An 18,428-nucleotide genomic window follows, 5' to 3' on the forward strand; every position below is an offset into this window, starting at 1 on the left:
ACCATAGCCACCCCAACAGGTGCTCACGTATCCATGTCACAGGGGGCCCTGGATTCAGACACACCAACCACATCCTCCTGGGGAGGAACTCCCCTGACCAGGTCTCAGCCATTTCCACACTCACCAACCAGCACTTTCGTGAGCTGGGCTCCGGAGACCGTGTCATGGACCAGACCTGGCCCTGTGGCAGAAACCAGCCCTGCTCCAACCCTGCAACCTTCGGCTGTTGGGACCAAACCTTCCCCTGTGGCCTCCACCTTGGGAGACAGCATCCCCACCTCACCTCCTCCCGTGACTTCCCTCCTCACCTCTGCCTCACTGCCCACCTTAGACGGCTTGGGCAGTAGCCTGCCACGTAGGACCAGTGCACGTCCAAACTTCAGCAGCTCCTCCCGTGAGCTACAAGCCACGGTGGGCAGCATGGGCAGCACGGAAGTGGTGCGTCCTTCCACCCGCACAGTCGCCACCCACACAGGGACCAGCAGTGCAGGACACACATCCCATTCCCCTTTCCCAGTGGGCTCAGAGACATCGAAAACAACGTCTCCGATGATCATCACCTCCACCGAGGAAGATTCCATGCCCTCCACATCATCCGTGCACATCTCTCAGGTGACTCAAATTCAAATAATGCCAACTTCGCCCCTGCCCCCCACATTCCAAGAAAATAGCTCAAGAGCAGGGCCTCCATCTGGACACACTACAGTCACCCAATTCAAGACCACGAGCTCAGGACGTGGAACCCCATCTTCTGACCCAGGTGACCGGGACACATCCGGGGTCACATCTCCAGTGCCTGCTATCTCCACCAGAAAAGATTCCACTTCTTCCACAGCAGCTGGCCAAACCTCTGGGACCAGACGTGTTCCAACAGAGCCAACATCATCCCCGGCCTCTGCACAGAGGGAGACCAGCTCCTCTCAGGACGCCCTGTCTATAACCCCACAGACAAGCCCTGTCCATTCTACTGAGACCCCATGGGCCACCTCTGAGATCACTGAGCCAGGAATCAACTCCCCAGCCGCCACGTCCGACTCAGGCCAGGGGAGGTCCACAGCATCGCCTGGCATCAGAACAGCCATGACCACCCAGCCCCTGAACGCCCCTCTCACAACGGTATCTGTACAGGAGACAGCCACTACCCCAACGGGTGCTCCATGGTCCACGTCACAGGGGGCCCTGGCCATGAACACGGCAACCACATCCCCCTGGGGAGGGACTCTCCTGACAGGGTCTCAGCCATTTCAATACTCGCTAAGTAGCACTCTTGTGAGCTGGGCTCCGGAGACAACGTCGTGGACCAGACCTGGCCCTGTGGCAGAAACCAACTCTGCTCCAACCCTGTGGCCTTCGGCTGCCAGGACCTCATCTTCCCCTGTGGCCTCCATGTTGGGAGACAGCATCACCACCTCGCCTCCTCCCATGACATCCCTCCTCACCTCTGTCTCGCTGCCCACCTTAAACAGTTTGGGCAGTAGCCCACCACGTGGGACCACTGCACGTCCAAACTTCAGCAGCTCTTCCCATGAGCTACCGGCCACAGTGGGCAGCAGGGCCCTCACAGATGCAGTGAGTCCTTCCACGCGCACAGTCACCAGTGCAAGACACGCATCCCATTCCCCTTTCCCAGGGGGCTCAGAGACATCCAAGGACACATCTCCGAAGGTCATCACCTCCCCCAGGGAAGATTCCATGTTCTCCATGTTACCTACACACATCTCTCAGGTGACTCAAATGCGAACACAGCCAATGTCGCCCGTGACCTCCACGTTTCCAGAAAGTAGCTCCTCCCAAGAGACCACCTCCGTGACAGCCACAAGCAGGGTCCTCCCCCAAGTACCCACTGCGGATACTACTCACATCTCTGGGACAGATGCTGCCGCCTCAGGCACCAGACCCTCTTCAGGCCCAGGGAAGGCCAAAGAGTCACACGGCATCACCCCAGTAATCACCACCGAGCTCCTTGCCTCCCCTGCCACCTCACCATCTGCACAAGTGACCATCACAACCCACACAGGTACCCCCAGTTCTAAATCACCGGGTAGCCTTACGGAGGAGCCATCAAGCGCACTCTCCTGGCAGGGTCCTCAGTCAACAAGGAGCCAGGGATTTCCACGATCAGAGGGGACCACTCCAGTGAGCACAGGGCTTCAGGAGGACTCACGGACCACTCATCCCCCTGTGGTGGAAACCAGCTCTGTCTCTTCCCTGCTGTCCTCGCCTGCCAGCGCCTCTCCTTCTCCTGTCCCCTCCACATTCCCAGACAGGGCCCCCTCCTCTGCTCCTCCGGTGACCTCCCTTCCAACCTCTGGCCTGGCCATAACCTTGCAGACGCTGGTCATGAGCCACACAGCTGAAACCAGCTCAACTCTGAATATCAGTGGCTCAACATACTACACGCAGGCCACTCCTGAAGCACCTGCACGTACAAGAGCAGGGCCTCCTTCTGCACACACTGAGGTCACCCACATCAGGAGTCCAAGCTCGGGACATGGATCCCCATCCTCTGGACCAGGTGACTGGGATACATCTGGGGTCACATCTCCAGTGGCTACTATCTCCACCAGGGAAGATTCCACTCCTTCCACAGCAGTTGGCCAAGCCTCCGGGACCGGACATGTTCCAATGGAGCCAAGGTCACCCCTGACCTCCACACAAAAAGAGACCAGCTCCTCTCAGGACGCCCTGTCTGCAGCCCCACAGACAAGCACTGTCCATTCTGCTGGGACCATACAGGCCACTGCTGAGGTCCCCACACCAGCAGTCATCTCTTCCACCACGATATCTGACTCAGACCAGCAGAGGTCCACAGCGTCGCCTCACATCAGAACACCAATGACCACCCAGTCCTTGACCACCCCTCTCACAATGGCATCTGTACAGGGGACTGCAATGACCCCAGTGGGTGTTTCCATGTCCACGTCACAGGAGGTCCTGGACTCAGACACACGAACCAAATCCCCCCTAGGAGGGACTCCCCTCACCAGGTCTCAGCGATTTCCACACTCACACACCAGCACTCTAGTGAGCTGGGCTCCAGACACCACATCAAGGACCAGACCTGGCCCTGTGGCAGAAAGCAGCCCTGCTCCTACCCTGCAACCTTCAGTGGCCAGGACCTCACCTTTCCCTGTGGCCTCCACCTTGGGAGACAGCACCCCCTCCTCGCCTCCTCCCGTGACTTCCCTCCTCACCTCTGCCTTGCTGCCCACCTTAGACAGCTTGAGCACCAGCCCACCACGTAGGACCACTGCATGTCCAAACTTCAGCAGCTCCTCCCATGAGCTCCTGGCCATGGACAGCAGCACAGCCAGCACGGAAGCAGTGATTCATTCCACCCGCACAGTCGCTACCCACACAGGGACCAGCAGTGCAGCACACGCATCCCATACCCCTTTCCCAACGGGCTCAGAGACATCCAAGGCCAAATCTCCGATGGTCATCACCTCCCCCAGGGAAGATTCCACGTCCTCCATTTCACCCACGCACATCTTTCAGGCGACTCAAATTCAAACACAGCCAACTTCGCACCTGACCTCCGCATTCCAAGAAAGTAGCTCCTCCCAGGAGACCGCCAGGGTGACAGCCATAAGCAGTGTCCTCTCCCAGGTACCCACTGCAGCTACTACTCACATCTCCAGGACAGACACTGCCTCCTTGGGCACCAGACCCACCTCAGGCCCGGGGAAGTCCACAGAGTCACCCGGCGTCACCCCAGGAACCACCGCCGAGCTCCTTGCCTCCCCTGCCACCTCACCTTCTGCACAAGTGACCATCACGACCCACATAGGTCCCCCTAGGTCTGCATCGCTGGGTAACCTTACCGGGGAGCCATCAAGCACACCCTCCTCACAAGCGCCTCAGTCGACAAGGAGCCAGGGATTTCCATGCTCAGAGGGGACCACTCCAGGGAGCACAGGACCTCAGGAGGACTCACGGACCACTCATCCCCCTATGGGGGAAACCAGCTCTGCCTCTTCCCTGCCGTCCTCGCCTGCCAGTGCCTCTCCTTCTCCTGTCCCCTCCACATTCCCAGACAGGGCCCCATCTTCTGCTCCTCCCATGACCTCCCTTCCCACCTCTGGCCTGACCACAACCATAGAAATTCTGGGCACAAGCCACACACCCGGAGCAAGCTCGACTCTGAATTTCAGTGTCTCCACACACAACATGCAAGCCACTCCTGAAGCACCTGCACATACAAGAGCAGGGCCTCCTTCTGGACACGTCACGGTCACCCACGTCAAGACCCCGAGCTCAGGACATGGATCCCTGTCCTCTGCCCCAGGTGACCGGGAGATATCCAGCATCACATCTCCAGTGGCTGCTGACTCCACCAGGGAAGATTCCATTCCTTCCACAGCAGCTGGCCAAACCTCTGGGACCGGACATGTTCCAACGGAGCCAACGTCACTCCTGGCCTCTGCACAGAGGGAGAGCACCTACTCTCAGGACACTCTGTCTACAACCCCACAGACAAGCCCTGTCCATTCTGCTGGGACCACACGGGCCACCTCTGAGGTCCCTGAACTGGGAATCAACTCCTCTGCCATGACATCCGACACAGATCAGGAGAGGTCCACAGCGTTGCCTGGCATCAGAACACCAATGACTACCCAGCCCTTGACCACCCCTGTCATGACAGCATCTGTACAGGAGCCAGCCGCCACCCCAATGGGTGCTCCAGGGTCCACATCACAGGAGGCCCTGGCCTCAGATACAGTCACCACATCATCCCAGGGAAGGACTCTCCTGACCAGGTCTCAGCCACTTCCACACTCACCGACCAGTACTCTTGTGAGCTGGGCTCAGGGGACAGCGTCGTGGACCACACCTGGCCCTGTGGCAGAAACCGACCCTGCTCCACCCCTGCGGCCTTCGGCTGCTGGGACCTCACCTTCCCCTATGGCCTCCACCTTGGGAATCAGCATCCCCACCTTGCCTCCTCTGGTGACTTCCCTCCTCACCTCTGCCTCACCGCCTACCTTAGGCATCTTGGGCACCAGCCCACCACATGGGACCAGTGCACATCCAAACTTCAGCAGCTCCTCCCGTGAGCTACTAGCCACGGACAGCAGCACAGCCCGCTCAGAAGCAGTGAGTCCTTCCACACCCACAGTCGCCACCCACAAGGGGACTACCAGTGCCGGACACGCATCCCATTCCCCTTTCACAGTGGGCTTAGAGACATCCAAGGCCACCTCTCCGAAGGTCATCACCTTCACTGGGGAAGATTCCACGCCATCCACTTCACCCGCACACATCTCTCAGGTGACTAAACTTCACACACAGCCAATGTGGCCTCTGACCTCCGCATTCCAAGAAAATAGCTCCTCCCAGGAGACCACCTCGGTGACAGCCACAAGCAATGTCCTCTCCCAGGTACCCACTGCAGCTACTACTCACATCTCTGGGACAGATGCTGCCTCCTCGGGCACCAGACCCACCTCAGACCCGGGGAAGTCCACAGAGTCACCCGGCATCACCCCAGGAATCACCACCAAGCTCCTCACTTCCTCTGCTGTCTCAGCATTGGCACAAGTGACAATCAAGAACCACACAGGTCCCCCCGGGTCTGCATCACACAGCAGCCTTACTGGGGAACCATCAAGCACACCCTCCTGGCAAAGGCCTCAGTCAACAGGGAGCCAGGGAGTGCCAAGCTCAGAGGGGACCACTCCAGGGAACACAGGGCCTCAGGAGGACTCACAAACCACTTATCCCCCTGTGATGGAAACCAGGTCTGCCTCTTCCCTGCTGTCCTCGCCTGCCATCACCTCTTCTTCTCCTGTCCTCTCCACATTACCAGACAGCGCCCCCTCCTCTGCTCCTCCTGTGACCTCCTTACCCACCTCTGGCTTGGCCACAACCTTGCAAATGCTGGGTGTGAGCCACACACCTGGAGCCAGCTCACATCCCAGTTCCAGCAGCTCCACACATGACGCGTGGGCCACTCCTGAAGCACCTGCACTTATAAGAGCAGGGCCTCCTTCAGCGCACACCGCAGTCACCCACGCCAGGACCCTGAGCTCGGGACATGGATCCTCATTCTCAGGCCCAGGTGACCAGGAAACATCCAGGGTCACATCTCCTGTGGCTGCTAGGGAAGATTCCACTCCTTCCACAGTCTCTGGCCAAACCTCTGGGAACGGACATGTTTCAACAAAGCTTAGTTCACCCCTGGCCTCCATACAGACAGAGACCAGCTCCTCTCAGGACGCCCTGTCTGCAGCACAACAGACAAGCAAGGTCCATTCTACTGGGATGGTGGGGGCCACCGCTGAGGCCCCTGCACCACCAGCAGCCATCTCCTCTGCAACCACGATGCCAGGCCAGGAGAGGGCCACAGTGTTGCCTCGTGTTGGAACACCAATGACCACCCAGCCCTTGACCACCCCTGTCATGACGGCATCTGCACAGGCGACTACTGCCACCCCAATGGGTGCTCCCGGGTCCATGTCACAGGTGGCCCTGGCCTCGGACGCAGCAACCACATCACCCAGGGGAGGGAGACCCCTGACTGGGTCTCAACGATTTCCACAGTTGCCAACCAGCACTCTAGTGAGCTGGGCCCTGGAGACCGCGTCGTGGACTGGACCGAGCCCTGGGACAGAAACCAGCCCTGCTCTGACCCTGCGACCTTTGGCTGCTGGGACTTCACCTTTCCCTGTGGCCTCCACCTTGGGAGAGAGAATCTACACCTCGCCTCCTCCCGTGACTTCCCTCCTCACCTCTGCCTCGCTGCCCACCTTAGACAACTTGGGCACCAGCCCACCACGTGGGACCAGTGCAAGTCCAAACTTCAGCATCTCCTCCCGTGAGCTCCCAGCCATGGTGGGCATCATGGCCCACACAGAAGCAGTGAGTCCTTCCACGTGCACAGTCGCCACCCACACGGGGACCGCAAGTCCGGGAGACACATCCCATACCCCTTCCCCAGCGCGCTCAGAGACATCCAAGGCCATATCTCTGAAGGTCATCACCTCCCCCAGGGAAGATTCCATGCTCTCCATGTCACCTGCACACATCTCTCAGGCGACTCAAATTCACACATGGCCAACATCATCCCTCACCTCCACGTTTCAAGAAAGTAGCTACTCTCAGGAGACTGCCTCAGTGACAGCCAAAAGCAGTGTCGTTTCCCAGGTACCCACTGCAGTTACTACTCACATCTCCGGGACAGATGCTGCCTCCTCAGTCACCAGACCCACCTCACGCCCAGGGAAGTCCACAGAGTCACCCGGCGTCACCCCAGGAACCATTGCTGAGCTCCTCACTTACTCTGCCACCTCAGTATCAGCACAAGTGATCACGACCCACACAGGTCCCCCCACGTCTGCATCGCTGGGTAGCCTTACCAGGGAGCCATCAAGTGCAACCTCCTGTCAAGGGCCTCAGTCAAAAAGGAGCCAGGGATTTCCACGCTCAGAGGGAACCACTCCAGGGAGCACAGGGCCTCAGGAGGGCTCACAGACCACTCATCTCCCAGTGGAGGAAACCAGCTCTGTCTCTTTCCTGCTGTCCTCGCCTGTCATCTCCTCTCCTTCTCCTGTCTCCTCCACATTCCCAGACAGGGCCTCTTCCTCTGCTCCTCCCATGACCTCCCTTCCCACCTCTGGCCTGGCCACAACCTTGCACATGCTAGGCGCGAGCCATAAACCTGGAGCCAGCTCTCCACTGCATTTCAGCGGCTCCTGGCACGACACGCAGGCCACTCCTGAAGTATCTGCACATACAAGAGTAGGGCCTCCTTCTGTACACACCACGGTCACCCACTGCAGGATCCCAAGCTCAGAACGAGGATCCCCGTCCTCTGGTCCAGGTGACTGGGAGATATTCGGGGTCACGTCTCCACTGGTTGCTATCTCCACCAGGGAAGATTCCACTCCTTACACAGTCTCTGGCCAAACTTCTGGGACTGGACATGTTTCAACGAAGCTTAGTTCACCCCTGGCCTCCATATGGACAGAGACCAGCTCCTCTCAGGACGCCCTGTCTGCAGCACAACAGACAAGCACTGTCCATTCTGCTGGGACCGCGTGGGCCACCACCAAGGCCTCTGCGCCATCAGCAGCCATCTCCTCTGCAACCACGACGCCAGGCCAGGAGAGGGCCACAGTGTCGCCTCGCGTAGGAACACCAACGACCACCCAGCCCTTGACTGCCCTTGTCATGACGGCATCTGCACAGGCGACCACTGCCACCCCAATGGGTGCTCCTCGGTCCATATTACAGGGGGCCCTGGCCTCGGACACAGCCACCACATCCCCCAGGGGAGGGAGACACCTGACCGGGTCTCAGCAATTTCCACACTCGCTGACCAGCACTGTTGTGAGCTGGGGCCTAGAGACCGCGTCATGGAGCAGACCTGGCGTTGGAGTAGAAACCAGCACTGCTCGGACCCTGCAGCCTCCAGCTGCCAGGACCTCACCTTCCCCTGTGGCCTTCACCTTGGGAGAAAGCATCCCCACCTCACTTCCTCCCGTGACTTCCCTCCTCACCTCTGCCTCACTGCCCACCTTAGATAGCTTAGGCACCAGCCCACCACGTGGGACTAGTGCACGTCCAAACTTCAGCAGTTCCTCCCGTGAGCTACCAGCTATGGTGGGCATCAAGGCCAGCACAGAAGCAGTGAGTCCTTCCACGCACACAGTCACCACCCACACGGGGACCGCCAGTGCGGGAAGCACATCCCTTTCCCCTTTCCCAGCGGGCTCAGAGACATCCAAGGCCAAGTCTCCGATAGTTATCGCCTCCACTGGAGAAGATTCCACGCCCTCCACTTCACCTGCGCACATCTCTCAGGCAACTCAAATTCACACACAGCCAACATCGTCCCTGACCTCCGCATTCCGAGAAATTAGATATTCCCAGGAGACCACGTCGGTGAAAGCCACAAGCAGTGTCCTCTCCCAGGTACCCACTATAGCTACTACTCACATCTCCGGGACAGATGCTGCCTCCTTGGGCACCAGACCCACCTCGGGCCTGGGGAAGTCCACCGACTCACTGGGCGTCACCCCAGGAATCACCACCGAGCTCCTCACCTCCTCTGCCGCCTCAGCAGAAGTGACCATCACGACCCACACAGGTCCCCCTTGGTCTGTATCACGTGGGAGTCTTCCTGGGGAGACATCAAGCACACCCTCCTGGCAAGGGTCTCAGTCGACAAAGAGCCAGGGATTTCCACAATCAGAGGGGACCACTCCAGGGAATACAGGGCGTCAGGAGGACTCACAGACCACTCATCCCCCTATGGAGGAAACCAGCTCTGTCTCTTCCCTGCTGTCCTCGCCTGCCATCGCCTCTCCTTCTCCTGTCTCCTCCACATTCCCAGACAGGGCCCCCTCCTCTGGTCCTCCTGTGACCTCCCTTCCCACCTTAGTCCGGGATACAACCTTGCACACGCTGGCCGTGAGCCACACACCTGGAGCCAGCTCATCTCCCAGTTTCAGCGGCTCCACGCACAACATGCGGACCACTACTGAAGCACTTGCACGTACAAGATCAGGGCCTCCTTCCGCACATGCTGCAGTCACCCAAGTGAGGACCCCGAGCTCGGGACATGGATCCCAGTACTCTGGCCCAGGTAACCAGGAAACATCCAGCGTCACATCTCCACTGGCTGCCATTTCCATCAGGGAAGATTCCACTTCTTCCACAGCAGCAGGCCAAACCTCTGGGACCGGACATGTTCCAACGGAGCCATGTTCACTCCTGGCCTCTGCACAGAGGGAGACCAGCTCTTCTCAGGACGCCCTGTCTTCTGTCCCACAGACAACCACTGTCCATTCTGCTGGGACCATGCAGGCCACCACTGAGGTCCCCGTGCCGGCAGCCATCTCCTCTGCCAGCACATCTGACTCAGACCAGGAAAGGTCCACAGCGTTGCCTCGCATGAGAATACCAATGACCAGCCAGCCCTTGACCGCCCCTCTCATGACAGCATCTGCAAAGGGGACCACCACCACCCCAACGGGTGCTCCTGGATCCACGTCACAGGGGGCCCTGGCCTCAGACACACCAACCACATCCCCCCGGGGAGGGACTCCCCTGACCGGGTCTCAGCCACTTCCATACTCGCTGACCAGCACTCTTGTGAGCTGGGCTCCGGAGACCGCATCATGGACCGAACCTGGCCCTGTAACAGAAATCAACCCTGCTCTGACCCTGCGGCCTTCAGCTGTGGCCTCCACCATGGGAGACAGCATCCCCACCTCCACTCCTCCCGTGACTTCCCTCATCACCTCTACCTCGCTGCCCACCCTAGAGAACTTGGGCAGTAGCCCATGTTGTGGGACCAGTGCACATCTAAACTTCAGCAGCTCCTCCGGTGAGCTACTGGCCACAGACAGCATCACGGCCTTCTTGGAAGCAGTGAGTCCTTCCACGCGCACAGTCGCCACCCACATGGAGACAGCCAGTGCGGGACACACATCCCATTCCCCTTTCCCAGTGGGTTCAGAGAAATCCAAGGCCACCTCTCTGAAGGTCATTACCTCCACTAGGGAAGATTCCACACCCTCCACTTCACCCGCACACATCTATCAGGCGACCAAACTTCACACACAGCCAACATCACCCCTGACTTCTGCATTTCGAGAAATTAGATATTCCCAGGAGACCGCCTTGGTGACAGCCACAAGCAGTGTCCTCTCCCAGGTACCCACTGTAGCTACTACTCACATCTCTGGGACAGATGCTGCCTCCTCAGGCACCAGACCCACCTTGGGCCCTGAGAAGTCCACAGAGTCACCTGGCATCACCCCAGGAACCACCGCCAAGCTCCTCACTTCCCCTGCTGCCTCACCATCTGCACAAGTGACCATCACGAACCACATTCATCCCCCTGGGTCTGCATTGCTGGGTTGCCCTCCCAGGGAGCCATCAAGTGCACCCTCCTGGCAGAGGCCTCAGTCAACAAGCAGCCAGGGATTTCCACAGTCAGAGGGAACCACTCCAGGGAGCACAGGGCTTCAGGGGGGCTCACAAACCACTCATTCCCCTGTGGGGGAAACCAGGTCTGCCTTTTCCCTGCTGTCCTCACCTGCCATTGCCTCTCCTTCTCCTGTCTCCTCCACATTCCCAGACAGGGCCCTCTCCTCTGCTCCTCCGGTGATCTCCCTTCCCACCTCTGGCCTGGCCACAACCTTGCCCATGCTGGGCGCGAGCCACACACCTAGAGCCAGCTCACATCCCAGTTTCAGCAGCTCCACGCACGACATGCAGGCCACTCCTAAAGCACCTGCAAGTACAGGAGCAGGGCCTCCTTCAGCACACGCCGTGGTCACCCACATCAGGACCCCAAGCTCGGGATGTGGATCCCCGTCCTCTGGTCCAGGTGACCGGGACACATCCGGGGTCACATCTCCAATGGCTGCTATCTCCACCAGGGAAGATTTCACTCCTTCCACAGCAGCTGGCCAAATCTCCGGGATCGGATATGTTCCAACGGAGCCAAGGTCACCCCTGGGCTCCGCACAAAAAGAGACCAGCTCTTCTCAGGACACCCTGTCTGGAACCCCACAGACAAGCACTGTCCTTTCTGCTGGGTCTGCGCGGGCCACCACTGAAATCTCTGTGCCGGCAGCCATCTCCTCCGCCACCATGTCCAACTCAGGCCAGCAGAGGTCCACAGCATCATTTCGCGTCCTAACACCAATGACCACCCAGCCCTTGACCGCCCCTCTCATGAAGGCATCCATACAGGGGACCACTGCCACCCCAACAGGTGCTCCCGGGTCCACATCACAGGAGGTCCTAGACTCGGACACACGAACCAAATCCCCCTGCAGAGGGACTTCCCTCACCGGGTCTCAGCGATTTCCACACTCACCCACTAGCACTCTAGTGAGCTGGACTCCAGACACCGCCTCGTGGACCAGACCTGGCCCTGTGGCAGGAACCAGCCCTGCTCCAACCCTGCGACCTTCAGCTGCCGGAACCTCACCTTCCCCTATGGCCTCCACCTTGGGAGACAGAACCCCCACCTCGCCTCTTCCCATGACTTCCCTCCTCACCTCTGCCTTGCTGCCCACCTTAGACAGCTTGGGCAGTAGCCCGCCACATAGGACCACTGCACGTCCAAACTTCAGCAGCTCCTCCCGTGAGCTCTTGGCCACGGACAGCAGCATGGCCAGCATGGAAGCAGTGAGTCATTCCACCCACACAGTCGCCACCCACAAGGAGACCAGCAGTGTGGCACATGCAACCCATTCCCCTTTCCCAATGGGCTCAGAGACATCCAAGGCCACGTCTGTGCTGGTCATCACCTCCACTGGGGAAGATTCTATGCCCTCCACTTTTCCCACGCACATTTCTCAGGCGACTCAAATTCAAACACAGCCAATTTCACCCCTGACCTCCACATTCCAAGAAAGTAGCTCCTCCCAGGAGACCGCCTGGGTGACAGCCACAAGCAGTGTCCTCTCCCACGTACCCACTGCAGCTACTACTCACATCTCCAGGACAGACACTGCGTCCTCAGGCACCAGACTTACTTCAGGCCTGGGGAAGTCCACAGAGTCACCCAGTGTCACCCCAGGAACCATCGCCGAGCTCCTTGCCTCCCCTGCCACCTCACCATCTGCACAAGTGACCATCAAAACCCACACAGGTTTCCCTGAGTCTGCTTCGCTGTGTAGCCTTACCGGAGAGCCATCAAGCACACCCTCCTGGCAAGGGCCTCAGTCGACAAAGAGCCAAGGATTTCCACAATCAGAGGGGACCACTCCAGGGAGCACAGAGCCTCAAGAGGACTCACAGACCACTCATCCCCCTATGGGGGAAACCAGCTCTGTCTCTTTCCTGCTGTCCTCGCCTGCCATCACCTCTCCTCCTCCTGTCCCTTCCACATTCCCAGAAAGAGCCCCCTCCGCTGCTCCTCCCAAGACCTCCCTTCCCACCTCTGGCCTGGCCACAACGTTCCACATGCTGGGTGCGAGCCACACACCTGGAGCCAGCTCACCTCCGAGTTTCACCAGCTCCATGCACGACACGCAGGCCATTCCTGAAGCACCTGCACGTACAGGAGCAGGGCCTCCTTCCGCACACACCACTGTCACCCACGTCAGAACCCCAAGCTTGGGACGTGGATCCCCGTCCTCTGGCCCAGGTGACCAGGAGACATTCATGGTCACATCTCCAGTGGCTGCTATCTCCACCAGGGAAGATTTGGGCACCATACCCACCTCAGGCCTAGGTAAGTGCACAGTTCATGCAGTGCCACCACAGTCCCCATCACTGAGCTCCTTGCCTCTGCAAGCACCTCAAAATTTGCATAGTTGACTATGGAGACCCAAACAGATTTTCCCAGTTCTGCATCACTTGGAGCCATCAACCACACCCCCCTTGTAAAAGCCTTAATCGACAGGGAGCCAGGGATTTCCACAGTCAGAGGGATCAAACCTCAGTGCCCAGGGCTTCAGGAGGGCTCATGATCGAGTCTTCACCATGTGGAATAAACTAGCTCTGTCTCTTCCCTGCTCCCTTTGTGTGCCATCACCTCTCCTTCTCCTGTCTTTTCCACATTCCCAGATGGCTCTCCTTCTCATTTGTGACCTGGTGAATTCAGTATCTTCAACTTCCATTTCAATATCCTGCTCCGTGTCTAGCAGGTCTTTCTGTAGTACACATCCCACTTCCAGTTGTGCTGCTTTTTCTTGTTTGTGGAAGTCTATTTTTATCTTCCTGTGAAGGAAGATAAAATTTGGGTCTCCATAGTCAACTATGCAAATTTCCTTCCTTTTATATTTAGCCTTTCAGATCATTGATCCTTCAACTATCCTTCCCTTTCCTCTCTTGACTACCTCTTTTGCTACCACACATTCAGTAGATAGTGTCTTGGGATAGAGAGTGACATTAATGGAGATCCCTCGGTTATTTGCAATAGTTTAGAGACTTGGGTCCAGCCCTTGAGCACAACTTTACTACCCATTTTACATTGAAAAATAACAGAGTGGTTGAATCAGTAACAGTGACCTGTGGTTATGAATTTCTTCTCCTTTAACATAATTGACTAGTAAAGTCCTATAATCTTTATAATCCCATTCTTGCAGTCTCATAATAAATCTCCCCTTTTGAAAAGGTAATAAAGGTATGAGTTTTTAGTATATTCCTGTGCTGCAAATGTTTTTTTGGCAAAAATCTGTTGCTCTAATTTCACTTCCATGTATTGGCACGAAGAAGTATACAAAAGCAAGTATTGGAAGCATCATAATTGAATCATTATAATATCATGATTGGTGCTCTAGTATTATTACTAAGTAATGATGATGACAATAATAATTACAGTGAATTTTTATACAGCTCTTATTGTAGGTAAAGTATTGTTTTATGTAGTTATTTGATCCTCATTGTGATATTCTTTGATGTAGAATTCATTATAAGCTTATTTTGGAGATATGGAAATTGAGGTAGAGGGTGACTCAATAATTTTCTTAAGGTCATAAAGCTAATAAGTGACTGAACTAGAGTAAGGACCAACTTCATGTCATTACGAATCCATGCTCCTATACTAAGCAGCAGTGATCAGAGAGGTAGTAGAAAAACAAGAGGTTCTGATATCACAGAAACCATAAGAAGGGGCAATTTTAGAAAGGAGAGAGAGGTAAGTTATGTCAAATACTACAGATTAGCCAAATTTGAATGAGATGAGAAGTCCTTTGCAATGTAGAGGTCCTTGGAGATGAGAGTATCAGTGAAGTATAAAGCAGTAAGTATAGAGTATAAGGGTTTGAACACAATAATTCAGAAAATGCCATGAAGGCTATGTTAACCAGTTCAGTGAAAATATTTCAGACTGTATATGGAACCAGCACATTGTACCTCACGATTGCATTATTGTACACAGCTATAATTTAATAAAAAAAAATAGTAATTAAAAAAAAAGCAGTAGAGAAAACACTAGATAATACATATACGGGGCAGGATTTCACCCTTTCAATTGGATATGTTTCTATATGAAGAGCAAAAGGTCCACCTCCGCACCCATAGGACAACGCCAGCCACATACACAAAGGCTGGCAGGTTAAAACCTGGCCCAGGCCAGCTAAACAACAATGACAACCACAACAACAATAAAAAAATAGCCCGTCAGTTTTGATTTGCTTTAATGAAAAAGAAATACAGCCAGGCATTGCAGCAGATGCCTGCAGTCCCAGCTACTTGGGAGACTGAGGCAAGACAATTGCTTAAGCCCAAGAATTTGAGGTTGCTGTGAGCTATGATGCCACAGCACTCTACCAAGGGTGACATACTAAGATTCTGTCTCAAGAAAGAAAAAAAAAAGAACAAAAGGTCCAAGCAAGATATAAGCAAAAGAAAAGTGATGATTAAAAAAAAAAAAAAAAAAAAAGAGGGCAGCACCTATGGCTCAGTGAGTAGGGCACTGATCCCATATACCAAGGGTGGCGGGTTCAAACCCAGCCCCACCCAAACTGCAACAAAAAAATAGCCAGGCATTGTGGCGGGCACCTGTAGTCCCAGCTACTCGGGAGGCTGAAGCAAGAGAATCGCCTGAGCCTAAGAGCTGGAGGTTGCTGTGAGCTGTGGTGCCACAGCACTCTACTGAGGGTGACAAAGTGAGACTCTGTCTCTAAAAAGAAAAAACAAAACATAATCTTTTGGTTAAACAGTCATTGGTACAGTTTTTCTTTTTTTTTATTGTTAAATCATAGCTGTGTACATTAGTGTAATCAACAGGTACAATGTGCTGGTTTCATATACAATCTGAAATATTCTCATCAAACTGGGTTGTAGCCTTCATGTGAAAGCTATAATTTAGCTTCATAGTAGGGCTGAGTACATTGGATACATTTTCTTCCATTCCTGAGATACTTTGCTAAGAAGAATATGTTCCAGCTCCATCCATGTAAACATGAAAGAGGTAAAGTCTCCATCTTTCTTTAGGCTGCATAATATTCTATGGTATACATGTACCACAATTTGCTAGTCCATTCGTGGGTCGTTGGGCACTTGGGCTTCTTCCAATGACTTAGTGATTATGAATTGGGCTGCAATAAACATTCTGGTAAAGATGTCTTTGTTATACTGTGATTTTTGGTCTTCTGGGTATAAACCTAGTAAAGGAATTATAGGATTGAATGGCAGGTCTATTTTTAGGTCTGTAAGTGTTCTCCAAACATCCTTCCAGAAGGAACGTATTAGTGTGCATTCCCACCAGCAGTGTAGAAGTGTGCCCTTTTCTCCACATCCATGCCAACATCTCTGGTTTGAGGATTTTGTTATGTGGGTACTCTTACTGGGGTTAGGTGATATCTCAAAATAGTTTTGATTTGCATTTCTCTGATGATTAAGGATGATGAGCTTTCTTTCATGTGTTTGTAGATTTTGCATCTGTCTTCTTTAGAGAAGTTTCTCTTCAAGTCCCTTGCCCACCCTGAGATGGGATCACGTGTTCTTTTCTTGCTAATCCGTTTGAGTTCTCTGTGGATTCTGGTTATTAGACCTTTATAGGAGGTATAACCTGCAAATATTTTCTCCCATTCTGAGGGCTGTCTGCTTGCTTTAATTACTATGTTTTTGGCTGTGCAGAAGCTTTTTAGTTTGATCAGGTCCCAGTAGTGTTTTTTTGATACTGCTTCAATTGCCTGGGGAGTCCTCCTCATAAAATATTCACCCAGGCTGATTCCTTCAAGAGTTTTCCCTGCACTTTCTTCAAGTATTTTTATAGTTTCATGTCTTAAGTTTAAATCTTTTATCCAGTGAGAGTCTATCTTAGTTAATGGTGAAAGGTGTGGGTCCAGTTTCAATCTTCTACAGGTTGCCAACCAGTTCACCCAGCACCATTTGTTAAATAGGGAATCTTTTCCCCACTGATTGTTTTTAATTGGCTTGTCAAAGATTAAATAACAGTAAGTAGTTGGATTCATCTCTTGGTTCTCTATTCTGTTCCAGACATCTACTTCTCTGTTTTTGTGCCAATACCATGCTGTTTTGATCACTATTGATTTACAGAACAGTCTCAGGTCTGGTAGCGTGATTCCTCCGGCTGTGTTTTTATTGCTGAGTAATGTTTTGGTTATTCGAGGTTTTTTCTGATTCTATATAAAACAAAGTATTATTTTTTCAAGATCTTTAAAATATGACAATGGAGGGCGGCGCCTGTGGCTCAGTGAGTAGGGCGCCGGCCCCTTATGCCAAGGGTGGTGGGTTCAAACCCAGCCCTGGCCAAACTGCAACAAAAAATTAGCCGGGCGTTGTGGCGGGTGCCTGTAGTCCCAGCTGCTTGGGAGGCTGAAGCAAGAGAATCACGTAAGCCCAAGAGTTGGGGGTTGCTGTGAGCCGTTTGACGCCATGGCACACTACCAGAGGGTGGTACAGTGAGACTCTGTCTCTACAAAAAAAGAAAAAATATATATGACAATGGAGCTTTAATAGGAATTGCATTAAAATTATATATTGCTTTGGGTAGTATAGACATTTTAACAATGTTGATTCTTCCCAGCCATGAGCATGGTATGTTTTTCCATTTGTTGACATCTTCAGCTATTTCTTTTCTTAAAGTTTCGTAGTTCTCTTTGTAGAGATCTTTCATGTCCTTTGTTAGGTATACTCCCAAATATTTCATCTTCTTTGGCACCACTGTGAAAGGAATAGAGTCCTTGACTTTTTTTGGCTTGGTTATTGTTGGTATATATAAAGGCTACAGATTTATGGGTGTTGATTTTGTAGCCTGAGACATTGCTGTATTCCTTGATCACTTCTAAAAGTTTTGTAGTAGAATCCCTAGTGTTTTCCAGATATACGATCGTATTATCTGAGAAGAGTGAAAGTTTGATCTCTTCTGACCCTATGTGGATACCCTTGATCGCCTTTTCTTCCCTAATTGCAATGGCTAAAACTTCCATTACAATGTTAAAGAGCAATGGAGACAATGGGAAAACTTGCCTGGTTCCTGATCTAAGTGGAAATGATTTCACTTTAACTCCATTCAATACGATATTGGCTGTGGGTTTGCTGTAGATGGCCTCTACTAGTTTAAGAAATGTCCCTTCTGGGCGGCGCCTGTGGCTCAGCGGGTAGGGCGCCGGCCCCATATGCCGAGGGTGGTGGGTTCAAACCCGGCCCCGGCCAAACTGCAACCAAAAAATAGCCGGGCGTTGTGGCGGGTGCCTGTAATCCCAGCTACTTGGGAGGCTGAGGCAAGAGAATTGCCTAAGCCCAGGAGTTGGAGGTTGCTGTGAGCTGTGTGAGGCCACGGCACTCTACCAAGGGCAATAAAGTGAGACTCTGTCTCTACAAAAAAAAAAAACGACACAAAGAAATGTCCCTTCTATACCAATTTTCTTAAGTGTTCTGATCAAGAAGGGATGCTGGATATTATCAAAAGCTTTTTCTGCATCAATTGAAAGAATCATGGTACAGCTTTTCATAATGTCATTAGCTAATGTGAATTATGTCAAAAG

The 18,428-nt window shown here is 53.8% G+C and overlaps 1 protein-coding gene across 1 annotated transcript in view; it reads left to right on the forward strand.

The window, feature by feature from the left end:
- Window positions 1-1,749: 1,749 nt before the first annotated feature.
- The window catches only part of LOC128580957 (mucin-16-like), a 33,381-nt gene continuing 16,702 nt past the window's right edge, over window positions 1,750-18,428 (forward strand). Inside the window, exon 1 of the mRNA XM_053583425.1 lies at window positions 1,750-13,201. Within this exon, the coding sequence (XP_053439400.1) occupies window positions 1,750-13,201 (11,452 nt within the window). The remainder of the gene's footprint in view (window positions 13,202-18,428) is intronic.

The sequence above is a fragment of the Nycticebus coucang genome, chromosome 3 (genome assembly GCF_027406575.1).
Source record: "Nycticebus coucang isolate mNycCou1 chromosome 3, mNycCou1.pri, whole genome shotgun sequence".
In the NCBI taxonomy this organism is placed as follows: domain Eukaryota; kingdom Metazoa; phylum Chordata; class Mammalia; order Primates; family Lorisidae; genus Nycticebus; species Nycticebus coucang.